This window comes from Mesoplodon densirostris, chromosome 1 (assembly GCF_025265405.1).
Source record: "Mesoplodon densirostris isolate mMesDen1 chromosome 1, mMesDen1 primary haplotype, whole genome shotgun sequence".
Lineage (NCBI taxonomy): Eukaryota > Metazoa > Chordata > Mammalia > Artiodactyla > Ziphiidae > Mesoplodon > Mesoplodon densirostris.
The window spans coordinates 27,017,088-27,036,734 of NC_082661.1; the positions used below are offsets into that span (position 1 = coordinate 27,017,088).

Below are 19,647 nucleotides of genomic sequence, written 5' to 3' on the forward strand. Positions count from 1 at the left end.
AATTGAGATCTCTGCCCTCACACATTTTTTTTCACCAAAAATTCTGAATAAATTGATTTGGGTTTCAATCTGAATTGCCTCATAGAAATAGATTTTAATCACTATTACTCCATCACTTCCCTAACTAGGGAAAATTATTCATTTAGGGGTGAGCCTGGGTGGAGGGTGTTTTAAGTTTTGTTTCTGTCTCCCATTCTTAAGGCATATCCAGCAAATTATCTTTCTGAAAAATTAATAATTGAAAACATTTTATATGGGCCAAATCCTATGAGAATGAATGTCAATGGATTATCCAAATTACTGAGCTATACTGGAATTTTGTTCCATTAAATATTGTTGGACGTAAGTGGGGCTTTGTTAGGACTGAGAAGTAATTTTTGTTTTATGAAAATTTTGTTAAAATGAAATTCACTTTCAATTGAGGTGGAAGCACGGGGTGGGGTGAGATATTCTTTTATACTCTCAAAATAATTCAAATTGACATCAATGGATACCAGACTTTCCTGGTTTTATGATAATACACCAGCTTTTATTCTGTTAGCATGTATGAATATATAGCACTTCCTTTACCACAGTGTACATCATTCAAATTTAATAATTCCACACTTGAGGATTCAAAAAATTTTGTGGGCAGGGATGGGTGAGGATGGGGCTGGAATTGAGGGGAGGAGAAAAATATAGCCAGTTTTGAAAATGTTAGCCAGGGTTAGCATTAGCCTTAAATTATTATTACCCCTGAGACCACAGACGAAATGACAGCTTCTTTTGGCATTGTTCTGGTGAGATGAGACTTAAGCATCTCCTAAAGGACCTTAAAATTTTGAGGCTTATAAATATGACAAATGTTTATTAAAGGATTTTAAAATCTCACCTTGTTTTTTTTAAATTTCCGTTTAATTAGAAAGAACAGATAATACATTAATATGTTACAAGTTTTAAAGGTACAGAAGAAGGTACATGAAAGTCTTCTTCCTTCCCCTATCTCTTAGTCACTCAGTTCCCTTCTGTGGAGGAAACCACTATTGCTGTTTTCTTTTATGTATTTCCAGAAATATTCTAAAGGATTGTTTTTGGAAAGGGAAAGTTGAATCATACTCATTAAAACATTAGCACTAACTTGGATAGGCAGACTAATTGCAATGAAGAATCAGTTTGAGCCATAGGCTATATATGTTAATTATAGGTAGAACTATAATAATAATAATAATAGTTTAATTATTATGAGACAAAAGAATAGGATGTTTGGGGGTGTTTTTTAATCCTCATTTGGCATTTAGCAAGATTGCAGGTCTTTTTATTTTTATTTTTAATATGGCTTACCCACCCTAGAGACTGATGGATGGTTGCCTACCTACATCTTTCATTTGGAAGAAACCTGTTTAAAGGAGCAACATTTTCTTTATACTAAACTGCAATAATGATTCTGAAAAGATTTTTCGTTATAGAAAACTTCAGACATATAATATTAGAGAGAAAGCCCCATATTCCAAAATCCATTTTATTTCACCTGTAAAAAACTCATTATTCTTCTTCGGCAGATAAGGAGGTATATATATTTTATATATATACTTGCACGTACTCATTCTTCCATAATCAGATCTAATAAAATGAGTTATAGTTCTTCAATGTCTAATTCCCAATTCATATCCAGATTTTCCTATCTCAGACATGTCTTCTTATGGTTGTTTTAGCACTAATAATTTGCAAAATGCAATTTTGATGGCTATGACATTGTCAGGGCTGATAAAGAAAACAAGTAAATCCTAACAAATGGAATCATGCTGATTGGAGAAGGAGTTTAAAGTAACTACTAAGCCAGATAGGAATTCTAAAAATAGACTGCTCTTTAAGAAAAAGAAAAAAACAACAACTAATTTTGAAGGATTCCTACGCCAATCATGCACAACAGTGAGGACTTCAACATACATAGACCTATCTAGTTTTATATTAATTATATTCTCATGGTTAATATCACAGCTGGGCATATTACATTATCCCACCTGCCTTTAGATTGTGGGCATGAAAGAATAAAGAGGAAATAATTTGGGGATTAGGTTTCCTAAGAATGAAGGAACTCTTCTGAAATGCCTGATAATTCATCTTGTTGCTGCTCCTCCTACTATAATATGACCTATTTCCACAGACTGACAGTTGAGTTCTGTGATTACTCAGGGCGGTACAAAACATGGAGTTTGAAGGAAACGAAGAAAACTGGCAGATTTAGGAGGAGAGAGGAATTGGGAAAGTAGAAATTCGCTCATTTGCCTTCTATTTTAAGTGGCTATTCTTTTAATGAGAACCTCCTCTTTGTGCAGTGTACAAGTCCCCGGAGTATGAGTCCCTTGGCTTTGAGCTTACCGTGGAGAGATTAGTTTCTATTGGCTATCCTCAGGAGCTGCTCAGCTTTGCATATGATTCTACATTCCCTACCAGGTAATATTTCAGGATTATTTTTGGATTAAGACTCCTCCTTCTGTCCCCCAAATTAATAATTCCAAATGCATCCTCAACCAAAAAACTTCCCCCAGGCAAACAAAAAACCAACAAAGCATCAAAAGATTCTTTGGGGTTTTTTTGTGTTTTTTGTTTGTTTTTGGTTGGTGTTGATTCTGAAATGACCATGAAACCTTTCATGTACACCATATATTTTGTGTTCCTGACTTGAACTTTGAACTTAGTTTATTGTTATTAAAGAAGATCCATTTATGAGAAAGAAGAGAGATTATTAAAATTGATGGGCAGTAATCGCAGATGTTCTTCTCTTACGCTATTGGAGAGTGGTTACATGTTTTGCTAATATATTTAACTTGGTAATCAGGAGGCTTCTTGGCAGTTTGCATTCCTAGATTTGATAAGAAAGATTTGACATTAAGAAAGATGATGCTGGGACTTCCCTGGCGGTCCAGTGGTTGGAACTTCGCCTTCCAATGCAGGGGGTGTGGGTTCGATCCCTGGTCGGGGAGCTACGATACCACATGCCTCATGGCCAAAAAAACAAAACATAAAACAGAAGCAATATTGTAACAAATTCAATAGAAGACTTTAAAATTGGTCCACACCAAAAAACTCTTTTAAAAAAAAAGAAAGATGATGCTTATTTTGAGATGCCATCATATATGTCCCATATACAACATGTAACAGAGGGAAATATAAGGCAGCTCAGTTGTCCAAGGAAATTAAGAGAGACTCTGTTTTAGGATAGAACCAGCTGTATTAAGAGGAACTATTGTTTATACCTTGTTTGATTAAGCTCTTATTTCTCACATAAAACAGTTGTGATTATTTATCTGGACAGAGTAAATATTTGTTAGTTGTTCTGAGATTCGTTTTTAAGACTTTATTCACTCACTTTAGCCTCTAGAGTTATATTGTTTGGGGACATACTTGAGCTGCCATAAAACCTGAATAAGGTGAGGGTTGGTTTGTGGTGATGGAGTAAATACTCCATTAGATTATTGCCTTTATTACTTTGCATGATTGGTGATGTCTTCATTTTTACATAGGGGACTTGTCTTTGATACACTATACGGAAATCTTTTGAAAGTTGATGCCTATGGAAACCTCTTGGTCTGTGCACATGGATTTAACTTCATAAGGGGGTGAGTTCAAAGAACCTTTAACCTCTTTCTCGTGTTTCTGTAGTCAAACAATATGAAGATGATATTGTCTCCCCAAATACAATATATTTTCCTATTCCCTCATCATTAAAGATCAATTCCTTTACATAAGGATACTTAAAAATTATTTATTAGGCAGTGAGGACCCAAACTGACTTATAAATATAGTTAGCAGTTACATTTTGTTTAAATTAGTGCCTTCTAATTATATAGCATACGACAAAGCTAATCTTGAAACTTGCCCAAAAAGAACTGCAGTGGCTTTGACTTACTTGAAATTCTAAGATTTTTATTTTCTCCTTTGTAATACAGTTCTCAGGTAGCTGCTCAGAAGAGGTATGTATGTAAAAGTGCTTTGAAAAATTTGAAACTACAGCAATGTAAATGACTGAGATTTTTAACAACTAATACATTATTTTTTATATTACAATGAGTACCTTCAGGTATTTGATCATGTGGTTAAAAATTTTTAAAACATGGGGTTAAAAATGAATACAGAGTGACACTATTTAAAACAAATAAGGATACGTTTTATTTTCATAATTAGAATATTTCCACTATTCTTACTAATTTGGACTTTTCACCCCAGTAATAAACAGCAGATAAAATTTAGTATCTAGGTTTTTTTTGTGAAACATCTCAATTTTTTCTTTAAAAATCACAGTGCCACAATATGACAGTTTCTATAATTGTGGCTTTACAATTACAGTATATATTTTCTCTACTGTTATATTACCTAATTTACTACTGACACTGTATTAGGATCACAGCAACTCTTAAAATCAAAATGGGTTAAGTGTCAGTCTGTTATTTATTTTCAATAGCAAAGTAGTAAAAACCACAGTCTACAATGAAGTTGTTAAAGAGACAGTGTCTTTTTGGTAAGTACATTTTGTGATAACAGACACAAACTAACAGAAACTGTACCAGAGTTTCCTTTAAATCTGAGGTCACAGCAATGCCCTATTTGGAATTGAATCATATGTTACAAGACTCTTCAGCTGGCGTTACACAGGCTAAACAATTTTCAAGTGTACATAGTGAGAACAGTATGAAGTGAACACCCTACCTTGACACATCTGGTTAGGCCAGTGGTTATATCTATCTTCCTTTCACTGTTCCTCTCGTGAGGGGTTTGTTCAAGTTCATGAATATCAAAAGGCAGGATTTAGAATGTGAAGTGACTGCAAATAGTACTAAAAATCCAAGCTATTTTATGTATAGATATTTTCAATACAATTCAGAATCCCAATGGTGATGAACCAGGGTTCTATTTATGAACGTCTGAAATGGACTTTTGTGTTACTGGGTAGGGGTGTAGTCAGAGAAGAAAAGGAAGAGAAGAAGTTCTATATATTAGTACTACAATTAGATTTACTTACTCAAGATCTATAGACCTCCTTTCTTCCCCCGCAAATAAGCCAATAAAGTTTCCAAATAGCTCCTTTGGAAATACATTTAATATTGTTTCAGAAATAAGTCATTTATGATTAAATGCAGACTCATTCAAACAGTACTTGGTACTGTACAGCCTTTAGAGTTAAATAAAAAAAAAAAAAAGTCCATGGAGAAGGACAGAATGAAGGTGGAGGGAAAGGAAGATAATTATTGAAGTATAGTGGTGGACAAGGTTGGAAGGAAAATTAGGGCTCCAGCAAGCATCCCCTTATATGCCTTGCCAATTGAGTTGGAGCCTCTTTTCAGACAATGGTAAAGGCTTTTAAAGCTTTAGACTAGGATAATATTAAGATCAAGTCTTTATTCTGTGGGTCACAGATAGTTAGCAGTACTGTAGTATAACCGTCTTCTTCCCAACTCCAAGTCTAGCATCCCGTCCTTTATGATACATTACCTCCCCATGAATTAATTTTTTTTAAATGTATACTAGCATGACTTGACACTTAATTTAAACAAAATGTAGGGAATTCCCTGGTGGTCCAGTGGTTAGGACTCCGTACTTTCACTGCCAAGGGTGCAGGTTCGATCCCTGGTCGGGGAACTAAGGTCCTGCAAGCCGTGAGGCGCGGCCAAACGTTTAAAAAAACAAAAAGTAAAACAAATATAGTAGGGGCTTCCCCGGTGGCGCAGTGGTTAAGAATCCGCCTGCCAATCCAGGGGACATGGGTTCAAGCCCTGGTCCAGGAAGATCCCACATGCCACGGAGTAACTAAGCCCGTGCACCACAACTACTGAGCCTGCGCTCTAGAGCCCGCGTGCCTAGAGCCCGTGCTCTGCAACGAGAAGCCACTGCAATGAGAAGCCCACGCACTGCAACGAGGAGTAGCCCCCGCTTGCTGCAACTAGAGAAAGCCCATGTGCAGCAACGAAGACCCAACGCAGCCAAAAATAAAATTTAAGAAAGAACAAAAACAACCCAAAAAAACAAATATAGTAAACAAAATGTAATCACTAACTGTATTTATAAGTCTGTTTGGGTTCTAATTGCCTAATAAATAACTATATTTAGGTAAAGGAATTATTCTTTAATGATGAAAATGTCATCTTACTAAACCTGACTGAGGAAAGCGTATCATTACTGTTCCCTTCTGCCTTAATTTTCATTATAGAAAATCTTGGAAGGCTAGAAGATATGCTATTCCATAAAGTTATTCTTTATTGGGAACACTTATTTCAGAAGGGTGACTAAGACAGGGAGCTAATGTGATTTTATATCCCTAACTAGAGTTTATGCCATTTGTAGTTAACAAACACAAGCAGGAATTTACCCAAGTTATTCTGAGTATGAACTTTAAATTTGGTGTCCTTTTTTCAAAATAGTTAATCTTCATATTTTACTGTGAGGACTGTGCATTTTTATATTTTAGTTTTTCTCCCTTTTTGTTTCTCTGTAATATGTATATATTTTAAACATCTTTATTGGAGTATAATTGCTTTACAATGGTGTGTTAGTTTCTGCTTTATAACAAAGTGAATCAGCTATACATATACATATACCCCCATATCTCCTCCCTCTTGCGTCTCCCTCCCACCCTCCCTATCCCACCCTTATATATACTCTCTGTAATATTTTTATACTATTAATACTATCCCCTTCCTCTTGTTGCAGTGTTTTATTTCACTCTTCAAGGTTCTCATGCATCTCTAACTTCTGTTTTTTTCACTGGCATTTTCTTTTAAACTCTGAATATCCTCCGTGGATCTCGTCTCAGTCTGCTCTTCTTTCTCTGCACTCTTAAGTGGCCTCTTCTGCTCTAATAGTCTTCCTGACTTCATTTATTACCTGTGCAGAGATGATCCCAGCTATCTCTCAAGTTTGAATCTCTATTTTAAGTTCTTGACCTTTGTTTCTAATTGCCTGTAAAAATGTTTACTTTTAGATTAACATATCCAAAATAGAATTCCTCTTACATCTACTTTTTATCTAGTTTTCATGATTCTGTTTATGGTACCACCACCCTCTCAGAGACACCTTAGTGTGAGCAGCATCATCTTTGGCTCTTAGGTTCCTCATCTACCACATCTGATAAGTTACCTCGTCTTGTTCATTTTACCTTGGCAATCTCTCTTGAATAATTCTCTTTAATTTCCTTTGCACCCACTCTAGGACATGCCCCTCCTGCTCTCAACTGGACTACTACAGTAATCCCCTAACTGATTTCCCAGGCCTCTGTCTCTGTGTCAGTTAGTTTTTGCTGCATAATAAAGTACTTCAAAACTTACTGGCTTAAAACAATGGCCATTTGATTTAGCTCAAAATTCTGAGTCAGCTGGGCAATTCTGGGATTGTTCAGCTGATCTAGAATGGCCTCACTCACATGTCTGGCAGTTGGCAGCCTGTTGACTGGGGCACCTCATTTCTGCATGTAACCTTTTATCCTCCAGCAGGTTATCTCACTCTCATTCACATAGCATTCTCAGAGTTCCAAGTGCAGCAAGAGTAGGAAAGCCCCAATACACAAGTGTTTTCCAAGTCTCTGCTTGGCCTGTATTCAAGGATGGAGAAACAGACTGAGCCTCTTAATAAGAAAAACTGCAGGGCTTCCCTGGTGGCGCAGTGGTTGAGAGTCTGCCTGCCAATGCAGGGGACATGGGTTCGTGCCCTGGTCCGGGGGGATCCCACATGCCGCGGAGTGGCTGGGCCCGTGAGCCATGGCCGCTGAGCCTGCGCGTCCGGAGCCTGTGCTCCGCAATGGGAGAGGCCACGGCAGTGAGAGGCCCGCGTACCACATTTAAAAAAAAAAAAAAAAAAAAAAATAAGAAAAACTGCAAAGTCACATTACAAAAGGATAGGAAGAATTTGTAGCCATTTTTGCAACACATCACATTTCTTCCTTGGTTTTATCCTAAAGCTCCTACTAATTTAATATTTTTACAGTTCAGCTCTGATGGTTTTATCCTTCTGCTTAAAAACTGTTGGTGGGGACTTCCCTGGTGGCGCAGTGGTTAAGAATCGCCTACCAGTGCAGGGGACACGGGTTTGAGCCCTGGTCCAGGAAGATCCCACATGCTGCGGAGCAGCTACGCCATGCGCCGCAGCTACGCCATGCGCCCCAGCTACTGAGCCTGCACTCTAGAGCCCGTGAGCCACAACTACTGAGCCTGCGTGCCACAACTACTGAAGCCCGCGCGCCTGGAGTCCGTGCTCTGCAACAAGAGAAGCCACCACAATGAGAAGCCCACGCACTGCAACAAAGAGTAGCCCCCGCTCGCGGCAACTAGAGAAAAGCCTGCAGGCAGCAACAAAGACCCAATGCAGCCAAAAAAACCCCCAAAACTGTCAGTTGCCCCTGAATGAAGTATAAAAACAATAGCATAATTGCCTCAATTCGACTTTCTAGCTTTATTTTTCTCTGTTCCCTTTTCTCAGACTAGTTTCTGGATTCGTCTGTCTAGCTTTCAAGGGCCAGCTCATATGCTACCATTTTCATGAATTCTTCCAAGATTTTCCTCTCCACATTCCCACATTCACTTCTCTCTACCCCTTAAGTTGAAATGGTCTCCCCTGCTTTGGTTTTCTCATAGCTCTTCGCACCTTGCTTGTAGTTGTGATTTTTTTACCTTGCTGTAATTATCTGTGTATGTGACTCACCTCCCTTACCAGACTGAGAACTTTTTAGGGGCTGGAACCAAGCTTCTTCCTTTTCAGAGCTACCCATGTGTTTTTTGGGTTTTTTAAATATTTACTTATTTATTTTTTTGGTTGCGCCAGGTGTTGGTTGCAGCACAGGGACTCCTTAGTTGCAGCTCCAGGGCTCCTTAGTTGTGGCATGCGAACCCTTACTTAGTTGCAGTGTGCATGTGGAATCTAGTTCCCCGACCAGGGATAGGACCCAGGCACCCTGTATTGGGAGCACGGAGTCCTGTCCACTGCGCCACCAGGGAAGTCCTGCCATGTGTATTATTTGGAACCCTGCCTTGCACATAGCCACCAAAATAGCTGAATAAATTTTTGAATGATGAATATGTCTCAGTTATAATGTTATTTTTGAATGTCAGTTAATTTAAAATTTTTTCTTTCAGACCAGAAACTAGAGAGCAGTATCCAAATAAATTTATTCAGCGAGATGACACTGAAAGATTTTACATTCTGAACACACTGTTCAACCTACCAGGTAGACTCATTCTATGCTTATATATTATATATTCTATGCTTATTCTATGCTTATATATACTGATGCCTTCCCTTCTTTCCATGATCGTTTGTCTTTGCGCAAGGACATAATGAAACAAATTTCATTATCTCGCTTCTAGCTTATGAATATCTATTCTTCATTTTTCAGAGACCTACCTGTTGGCCTGCCTAGTAGATTTTTTTACTAATTGTCCCAGATATACCAGGTATGTACATACTATAATTTTCTTTTTCCAGTTGATTTTTTTAAAAATTAATGTACAGGGTTTTAGAGAACTGGCCACTGCAGGTCTTTTCTGCTTTTCTGAAGTGAATTTAGTGCTAGTGAAAGATGCCACATTGCCAGCCTGAGAGATGGGACAGCACCAGGAGCTCCATGCAGGCTCTCACCTCCCACACGGCCCTCTCCTTGCCAGTGTGCTGCAGCCCTGTTTGGAAGGGACCACTTCTGATTGGCTTCTCCTGGGAATGAAGACGGCCAGCAGAGGTGCTAATTGTGACAACTGAGTGGGAGGTTTGTGTGATGACTATCTGTCCAAGCAGAATTGCACTAAAACCCCCCAACTCATTTCACAGCAGCTACCCAGGAGCCATTCAGGGATGGTAATTTAGTTTCATTCCCAGGCCCAGCAAGATTTAATTAAGTAGTAAATACTGTTTATCCTCCCTGAAGTAAAATTTTGCTTAAGTCTTAAAAAAGTTATCCTTTCCTTTCTAGGGAAAATTGTAAGTTCAGCCGTATGTGCCAGAGTTTGCTAACTTCTTATCCTCTTTAGGCCTTATCCACTTCAAGGCACTAAATTTGGTGGAGCACTAAGTCACTAAGATAAACAGAAAATAGACAATACCTTAGTACCTAGAGACAATGTCAGAAAAGTGAGGGTGGAGAGAACCTAAATTACCAATTTTAAATGTTTCTTTGATGGGAACCTGTTTCTTAAAAGTGATAAAGGACCTGATATTTTTGGAACTGGCCTTTTAGCTTCCATTCAGTATATTCTTCTACCACTTTGTATCTGTTCACAGTTATTGTATTCCATTGAACACTGTAGTCATCTCTGGTGGTCAAAATGGGTTTTCACTAGGGAGTAATTATTTTCCAAATTAGCCACACGGCCTTTATTATGTGACAGTGGAACCTTTGGGTCCCCTGGGCAATGCTTGATATTCATTTTGGATTCCCTGTCATGTTCTTTTTATCTTTCCGTAGCTGTGAAACCGGATTTAAAGATGGGGACCTCTTCATGTCTTACCGGAGTATGTTCCAGGATGTAAGAGATGCAGTTGACTGGGTTCATTACAAGGTACCTAGGAGCTGCTGCTTCACCTGCTCACTGCCTGGCATGTGTTTTTTATGGTCTGACATTAACTTTCCAAGTGCAAATAGAGCAGAATTGTTCATCTGTTTAAAAAAAAGGGGGTGGGGGGATCTGCCTCTGGTGATAGCTGTCTAGAATACTTCTGTCCTTGTCTTTGGCTGTCCTGCTTACAGAGGTAATGCCGGTCTTTCCTCAGTGGTGGTGCTTGGCTTCTAGATCTTATTTCAGTTTGCATTTCCCAAACTTACTGGAAGAGATTTTAGCATTAGGATTATACTTACCATATCCTTTCAGGATGACTATGGTCCATTTCTTTTTTCCAAATACCTCCCACTTGGCCAATAACATTAACTAAGTAATATTATGTTTACATTTATTATAAATTGTGCTGAATAAAATATAAAATGCCTTTTGATTTCTGGTTTAAAATAAAAATAGTTTTATATTTTAAATACATTTTGGAGGTGGAGTTGCAGCACATCACATCTGCCACTTTATCCTGGCCTTGTTTAGTTTATCTACTTTTCTGGAAATACTTAAGAAATGCATTTAGGCTGACAGTAGTCACAGTTTTTATAATAAACTTAAAAATTGATTTTGTTCTCTTCTTCCTTCCTTTTTTCTTTCTCTAGGGTTCCCTTAAGGAAAAGACAGTTGAAAATCTTGAGCAGTATGTAGTCAAAGATGTAAGTAATAAAGGGAAAAATAGATGTGCATGATAGCTTCCTTTACCTATTAGGGAAATTAATAACAAGCTTATTTATAATGAAGTGGACAAGAGAAGATATTTCTATCGTAGCAGTTTAACACACTCCGAGTATAATCACCAAGAGTTTTCAGCCGGAGCATGGGTTTTAGTTTTTCTTGTTTGTTATTAGGCAAGAAGACCCAGTATTTCATTTGTCCTTTTAGCTCTAATTACAATAACAGCAGCTAGAGTGGTTACTTTGTGCACATCACTGTGCTAACTGTGCTAAGTGATTACATTCATTATCCCATTTAATCTTCCATATAACTGTGAGTTAGTTACTGTTACCTCTGCTTTATAGATGAAGAAACTGGGGGCTTAAACAACTTGCCCAAGTTCATACAGTTAATAAGTAGTAAAGCCAAAATCACACCTAAATGTATCCTGAATCATAACCACAGCACTAGATCATCTAAAAAATGTACATATGGGGCTTCCCTGGTGACGCAGTGGATGAGAGTCTGCCTGTCGATGCAGGGGACACGGGTTCGTGCCCCGGTCTGGGAAGATCCCACATGCCGCGGAGCGGCTGGGCCCGTGAGCCATGGCCGCTGAGCCTGCGCATCCGGAGCCTGTGCTCCGCAATGGGAGAGGCCACAACAGTGAGAGGCCCGCGTACTGCAAAAAAAAAAAAAAGAAAAGTACATATGTGTGACTATTATTTAAATTGTCTTTAACCTATAAACAGGGAATAATGAGGAAAGCTTTAAAATACTTAAAATGACATTAGTGGAAAACCTAATAAAATTTTTAAATATCTGTAGTTTAGTTAAAAGCATTGTGCCAATGTTAATTTCTTAGTTTTGATCATTTTTTTTTCTTTTTTGCGGTATGTGGGCCTCTCACTGTTGTGGCCTCTCCCGTTGCGGAGCACAGGCTCCGGATGCTCAGGCTCAACGGCCATGGCTCAGGGGCCCAGCCGCTCTGCGGCATGTGGGATCTTCCCAGACCGGGGCACGAACCCGTGTCCTCTGCATCGACAGGCAGACTCTCAACCACTGCTCCACCAGGGAAGCCCAGTTTTGATCATTATACTGGGGTTAAGCTGTTAATATTAAGGGAAGCTGGATAAAGAATATATAGAAACCCTCTGTACTATTTTCACAACTTTTCTGTAAGTCTGAAATTATTTCAAAATAAAAAGTACACACAGACGCACACAGCACTGAGATGAGATACTTCTTCCTTTTCTTACAGAGTAAAAGTAGAATGCAATTATTTTCTCAAAGTTCTTTGGTAAAGATTTCTTATTGTTTTCATTCTTTGTACCTCCTATTTCCCGTCCACTCCCACTCCCATGATTGTTGTTTCAAGAAAGAACACTGAGGGGTTCAGGAGGATTTAAGTGAAGGAAGCTATTTACTGTGAGAGAAGGAAAGGCTGTTTTTCTTTCTGGTCACATCAGGAGTTAGAATTTCCTCATGTATCTGCAGGTGGGTCTGGACATTTCTAGGTTGCATCATGACACATCATGTCACTTCTGCAAGGTATTTCATAAAATAAAAGTATAGACAGTGAAGCCGTATCTAATACTCTCCATAGAGTATTTAGCTGGTGATGTTTAAAAATCAGCTTCTCCTCATCTCTAACACACTTAATTCACTTACTTTTAGAGATTACGAGGTAATTTAAACTCGTTCCTGAGGCAGACATAATGAGGAAGTTAGAGATATGTTTTTAATAGGCATATAATCATTTATATATTTTATATATAAATCTATTATATATACACCATGTATATACTACATCTATGATACTTAATTCATGCATAGTGACAATGTGGTCTTCTAAATGCAAAATTCTGAAACCAGCCAACCAACCAACCATCCCTTAAAGGGCATCCCCTATTCCTATTTCAGTGGACAAAAGTCCAGTGTTTAACTACTCCACAGTGTAAATGAATATATACAGTGTAAATGAATATATATACAGATGGTCCCCAACTTAAGAGTTTTTGACTTTACGATGGTGTGAAAGCAATACACATTCAGTAGAAACTGTATGTGGAATTTTGAATTTTGATCTTTTCCCAGGCTAGTGATATGCCCTACGATACTCTCGTGATGCTGGGCAGCAGCAGTGAGCTACAGCTCCCAGTCAGCCATGCGATCACAGGGGTAGACAACTGATAACATCCATTCTACTTTTCATTTTCAGTACAGTATTCAATAAATTACATGAGATATTCAACCACTTTATTATAAAATAGGCTTTGTGTTCGATGATTTTGCCCAGCTGTAGGCCAGTGTATGTTCTCAGCACGTTTAAGGTAGGCTTGGCTAGCTGTCATGTTTGGTGTATTATTGGGACATAACCCCAACATAAGTGGAGGAATATCTGTGTGTTTTAGTGTTTCGCTCATCATCATAATTATATTTCAGGGAAAACTGCCTTTGCTTCTAAGCCGGATGAAGGAAGTAGGGAAAGTATTTCTTGCCACCAACAGTGACTATAAATACACAGACGTAAGTGCTTAATATTCATATTTGTTTATTTATACAAAGGAATTATTTTGGACTAAAGAACTGTGACTATAATGAGGAAGATAGTTTATTAAGTGAGGGTATTTTATTGCCATTTCATTTTGAAAGCAGAATGAAAAAAGCAAAAATATATAGCATACATCAGAGTGGTTCTCAAATTTTTCTAAATATTTCTATTGACCATTTTCCCTGATTACAGTTGGCTACTTGAAGGTTTTCTCTTAGGGGTTATTTAAAACATTTGTGCTGATTAAAATGTCTTTGTTGTCTCTTTGTGCTTCATTTCTAAAACTTGAGAAGTTACACCCTTTCTTATTGCACATGTGTACATATGTGCCCTCCCTGCTGTTGGGAGCCAGACAGAAATAGATGGTGCTAAGGTGTTTTGACTCTTAGCCATCAAAATTTACTACCTCTTAACTTAAAAAAATTTTTTGCCATGGTTAAAGCATATAGAAAAGATGATTTAACTCCTTATCATGTTACTTTTGCTAGGACAGTTACAAGTTCCCAGTACTAGCAAGAAGCTCAGCACTCCCCAATCCTCTTTACGTAAAATGTTGATTTAGAAATTTGGTGATTTGGAGTAAGCAAGTAAGTTGGCTTGGTTGGTCTAGGAACAGTAGTAAGAGGGCCAAGGTATATTATTTCCATGTGAGTCATTAGTTATCTCTACACCCTTATCTCAGATACCCCTTACCTCCAAATATGTGTTCCAGTCCACTAGAAGAACTGGATAGGAATATATGGATGTGAATCTGTACAAAAAAATCTAGAAGTCTGTGTTCTACTGAGAATGTCAGCTTGCGTTTGTTTGCTATGATGAAGCATTCATTTCTGGCTTCCACTGCCATGATTTCATAAACTTTAGAGGAAACGAGTGTGATGAATCTTGTATTGAAAAAGACATGTCTTATAAAAAGCTTGTGTGTGATTTATTTAGGTGTCATATATCTCTTGCAGAAGTAGTATATGGACCTTACGTTGGATTTTTTTTTCCAGAAAATTATGACTTACCTGTTTGATTTCCCACATGGCCCCAAGGTACTCTATGTAACTTAATAGACTGTTGCTTTAGTAACAATGAATGCATTTAATATCCTGGAATGTTGAGGGTAAGGAATTGGTCAGGAGCCATTCAGAAATCTTCATTAATATTAGAAGTAATGTCGGGCTTCCCTGGTGGCACAGTGGTTAAGAATCCGCCTGCCAATGCAGGGGACACAGGTTCGAGCCCTGGTCCGGGAAGATCCCACATGCCGCGGAGCAGCTAAGCCCGTGTGCCACAACTACTGAGCCTGCGCTCTAGAGCCCGTGTGCCACAACTACTGAAGCCTGTGCGCCTAGAGCCCATGCTCCGCAACAAGAGAAGCCACGGCAATGAGAAGCCCGTGCACCACAGCAAAGAGTAGCCCCCTCTTCCCGCAACTAGAGAAAGCCTGTGCACAGCACTGAAGACCCAGTGCAGCCAAAAATAAATAAATACATAAGTAAATAAATAAATATTTTTTAAAAAGTAGTAGTAATGCCAGGAGTTAGTGTAACTTAAAGTTGCTAGCAGTTTGAAAACTTGGTAGACAGAAATAAGAGCAATTCATGTGGTATTTAGTAGGATGAGATCAGAATAATTCTATGCCCAAGAAATTTTATACAGAATTGTTACATTTGTATGGCAAATAAAGGAATTTTCAGGTTGAAGAAGATAATGTAATTAAAAGAAACAGAGAAAATGTATATATTCTTGCCAACGTCTAGATTCTGCCATTAGTTATTGCTGAGTTCTGTGCCAAAAGAACAGCTAACCTTGATACTTAGCAGAGAAGTCTTCATTCCTGTAGTGTGGCCATATTTAGATTTAAGGAATACTCATTGCGATTTAGTCACTAAGCTTCTTTGAATAAATGTCATAAATAACTGTTTTGAGATCACCTAAAAGCAGAGTAATGCACTGCTCTTTGGCTTGACCTTAAAAGGTTAATGCCATGATTCCAGTTCAGGATGGAAGTAATGTTAATGGGCATACCTTCTACATTAGTGCTGATTAGCCTGCCACATAAGCCAAAAACCAGTGTGTACCTGGAACCATCATTCTGAGAACATAACCGACGAAATCTGCTAATAATAGTTCCACGTCAGTTGTATACTTCAGTTCTGATGCTAATCTGCCTCTTACATATTTGTTTTGCAACTCTCCTTAGCCCCTTTGAGCCTCTTATAGCCCATTTTTAGAGTGTGAGCACACTTTCTTTCATACATTATATTGCTTGAAATAAATTAATAAGTAGATGAAATGATTTAAAATATAGAGGTTAGAGTCATTATTTATATTTTTACTTTGCCTGCTTCCAAAAGGATGTGGCTTATAGTAAGCCACAATATGTTTTTAATAAAATAGTGGGATTTTCTAGTTATACTTAGTATTTCTACATTCCTTTCATCTGATTGAGATGAAACATGAGTGCTTTAAGGTTAGGAGTGATGTTTCGGCTTTTGCTGTTTCTCCCTTTTCAGCCTGGGAGCTCCCACCGACCATGGCAGTCCTACTTTGACCTGATCTTGGTGGACGCACGGAAACCACTCTTTTTTGGAGAAGGCACAGTACTGCGTCAGGTGGATACTGTAAGTTGAGAGGAAGGTCTATCTGCGAGCAATTACCCTTCATGTTCCTCCTTTCCCCACTCCTACTCTCCCTAAGGAAACAGGTATTTTTAACTTATTAGCCAGATCTCTCTTGAAGTTAATCTAAGAGTTTTGGTCTTAATCGATATAGCATATTAATTCAAATGAATATAATTCAAAAGTGACATTCATTTGGCTGCCTAGCCAAGTAGCATTTTGGGGTGGAGATTGTGATAGAAGGATAAAGCATTACGAAGTCCATATTCTTTTCTCACAGAAAACTGGCAAGCTGAAGATTGGTACCTACACGGGCCCCTTGCAGCATGGCATTGTCTACTCTGGGGGTGAGTCACAGACTTCCCTTTATTTAGTGTAAGTCTTTGCTCAGACCTGAAAGCTTTGGTGTCCTCCTGGCACAGTGCCACATATACTCTTCAGAATTCTAAAGATGTCATCTCCTGATGGTAAACACTTCAGTCACCTACTAATAAGAGTCAGGGAGAAAGGTTTTGAGAAGTGGTCAGTATGTCCTAGTGAACCTTTGATTTTCACTAAAAGGATCAGTTTTTTCCAATCCTCCTTTTGCCTATTTGAGGCATTTTCTCAGTGTCTGGAATCATGTCGGGTGGTTCCCAAGGGGTCCTCTAGGGGTTTTTAGGAGCCCCTATGGACACAGATGTGTATTTTGTTGGAATGAGAAGCAGTGGAACAAAGCCAACCTAATGGCAGATCTGTGACGAGAAATGGCAGTGGTCCTTTGAAGGGTTATGTTCCCTAAAGCTGAGACGTGTAGTTTTGTTGCTCTTGTGTTTGGTGATCGAGAGCTCTGGTGAGCACAGTGGAGCTAAAGGCCTTGTCTTAGAGGCACTAAAGAGGTTGATGAAAAAAGACAATGGTGAGTCTTTAAGAAAGGTATGCCCTTTTTTTAGTGTGTTCCTCACATAGTTAAAAGAATAAAATTAATCTGTATTTAATGGTTATGATACTTGGAACGCTGGTTTTTAATATGGAGACATTTATTGTTATCTCATTGTTCGTTCCATTGTTTCAGGTTCATCTGATACAATCTGTGATCTGTTGGGAGCCAAGGGCAAAGACATTTTATATATCGGAGATCACATTTTTGGGGACATTTTAAAATCAAAGAAACGGCAAGGGTGGCGAACTTTTTTGGTGATTCCTGAACTTGCACAGGAGCTGCATGTCTGGACTGATAAGAGTTGTAAGGAGCCATTATTCTTACTTTATAAATCTTTGACGTAGCTAGTTTATATCTGAATGCCCAGCTAGGAATCAGTCCTCTTTGATGAACCATTACTTTGTATGCAGGGGGTCAGAGGTGGTCAAAAGATGGGCCCTTCTATCTGGATACCTCCTTCTCATATAGCCAGATATTTCACAGAAGTCCAGAATTTTGAGAGGTTATCTTGTTCAGCCTTCTTCTTGAATCCCTTCAAAGTTTAGAATATTACTGGTCTGAGTTATGTTACAGTAGCAACTGAAAGTGAACTCTGCTTACCTCTGTAGTCCCTTATTTGTTCAACCATGCCTGCTAGTTCCAGTCTCTCTGCTACCAGCTCATATCTGTGATTCTGGGGCATTGATGGCTCTGAGTGCTGATCACCTGGTATTTATTTGCTCTTCTGAGAAGTAGAGAATGAGGCATTCTCTGAACTGAGCTATACTCTGCACTGAATTGAGCTTTGACCCTAGTTATGTAAAGATGTTTGACACACACAAGTTCTCCAGCCAGTCCTAGCTGGCATCACTCACAGTGTGGTGGAAGGTCCTGCCTCTGGAAACTCAGCCTGCCTCAGGTAGTGACCCTGGCTCCACCACTTACTATCTTCAGCCCTCAGGCAGGTTACTGAAACACCCTGTGCCTTAGTATCCTCAAATGTGAAAATGAGGGTAACACCTTCTCTCATAAAGCTGCTGAGACTTATCTGAGGCAATGCCTGCATAAAGGAGATAGAAGTAACAACCCTTCTCAACCGAGGCTCCTCATCTGAACCACAGAGCAGACAAAATGATTTGAATGACTCTCGGTTCTCCCAAAGATGGTAGATAAAGATTTGTTACATACAGTGGATACAGATAAAGAAGATTTGTTATATACAGTGGATACATCATGGCTTGATTCTCGTTGGGGAACCCAGATTGAGAAAGGCTGGAACACACAGAAAGCATGCAACGTATAGTGGCTGTTGCTATTGTTTGTACTTCGTGGTGGGATTTTCTGGCTAGACTTTCATCTACGTTTTCAACTTTCTACCTACAGAATTTTAGAAATCTGGTTGATTTGGTTCTGTTTTCTGGACTTGTGACTCATTCTTTTATCTAAAGATGGAACCGTTAACGCTTGCTTTGTTGACACACCTGAGATGGGGTATGAATTGGCACTTTATAAGCTCAGAATCAGCATCCAGTTAGGAAAGTTGTATGTAGTGGGTGGTTTTAAGTAGGAGGAAAGGCAGTTAAAGAGGAAATGCTGGCGTCATCTGCTGCCAGATTCCAAGCAGTGTCCGTGGGTCTTCCCGAAGGTGGGGGAAGGAGGTCATTTTACACACTCACCTATAGCTTTACTTTTCAGTCATATCTGCAGCCTTTTGCTTTAGTTTTAGCAACAGTTAAAAACTAGATGATTTTTGATTTACTTAAAACATTTTCCTTTTCCTTCCAAACTTTAGCACTTTTCGAAGAGCTTCAGAGCTTGGATATTTTCTTGGCTGAACTCTACAAGTAAGTTTCCGACCCCTAAAAATTTCTCCCCTAAAAACCATCTACCTCCTCAGGAGTCACTCAGATGTAAGAGACGTCCTTTCTGGAGATTTTCACTGGATTTTTCTTGTCTCCAGGCACCTTGACAGCAGCAGCAATGAGCGCCCAGACATTAGCTCCATCCAGAGACGTATTAAGGTATCCAAGTGGGATTTGGGAGAAAACTTTGAAAATAAACTTTAAGTGATTTCTGTATTTCTGATATTATACAGGGAGTGGCACATAGCCAGTGTTCAGTAAATACTTATGGAATGAGCTGAGCCTTAATCTTGTTCTTTGCTTTAGAAAGTAACTCATGACATGGACATGTGCTACGGGATGATGGGAAGCCTGTTTCGCAGTGGCTCCCGGCAGACCCTCTTTGCCAGCCAGGTGATGCGCTATGCTGATCTCTATGCAGCATCTTTCATTAATCTGCTGTATTACCCGTTCAGCTACCTCTTCAGAGCTGCCCACGTCTTGGTGAGTTATATAGCCTAAGGCTACT

At 38.8% G+C, this 19,647-nt stretch overlaps 1 protein-coding gene across 5 annotated transcripts in view; it reads left to right on the forward strand.

Moving 5' to 3' along the window:
- Positions 1-19,647, forward strand: part of NT5C2 (5'-nucleotidase, cytosolic II) — a 105,451-nt gene that overhangs the window by 83,747 nt on the left and 2,057 nt on the right. For 4 of the 5 annotated variants that reach the window (XM_060100094.1, XM_060100100.1, XM_060100084.1 and 1 more), the window contains 14 exons: positions 2,316-2,433; positions 3,504-3,599; positions 9,099-9,190; positions 9,359-9,416; positions 10,421-10,514; positions 11,162-11,215; positions 13,659-13,742; positions 14,763-14,804; positions 16,272-16,379; positions 16,657-16,723; positions 17,431-17,601; positions 19,070-19,121; positions 19,238-19,298; positions 19,446-19,622. In XM_060100094.1, coding sequence (XP_059956077.1) covers positions 2,316-2,433; positions 3,504-3,599; positions 9,099-9,190; positions 9,359-9,416; positions 10,421-10,514; positions 11,162-11,215; positions 13,659-13,742; positions 14,763-14,804; positions 16,272-16,379; positions 16,657-16,723; positions 17,431-17,601; positions 19,070-19,121; positions 19,238-19,298; positions 19,446-19,622 — 1,274 coding nt within the window. Of the gene's footprint in view, positions 1-2,315; positions 2,434-3,503; positions 3,600-9,098; positions 9,191-9,358; positions 9,417-9,466; positions 9,725-10,420; positions 10,515-11,161; positions 11,216-13,658; positions 13,743-14,762; positions 14,805-16,271; positions 16,380-16,656; positions 16,724-17,430; positions 17,602-19,069; positions 19,122-19,237; positions 19,299-19,445; positions 19,623-19,647 lie in introns of those variants that run through there. The other variant, XM_060100116.1, reaches the window with a different exon arrangement.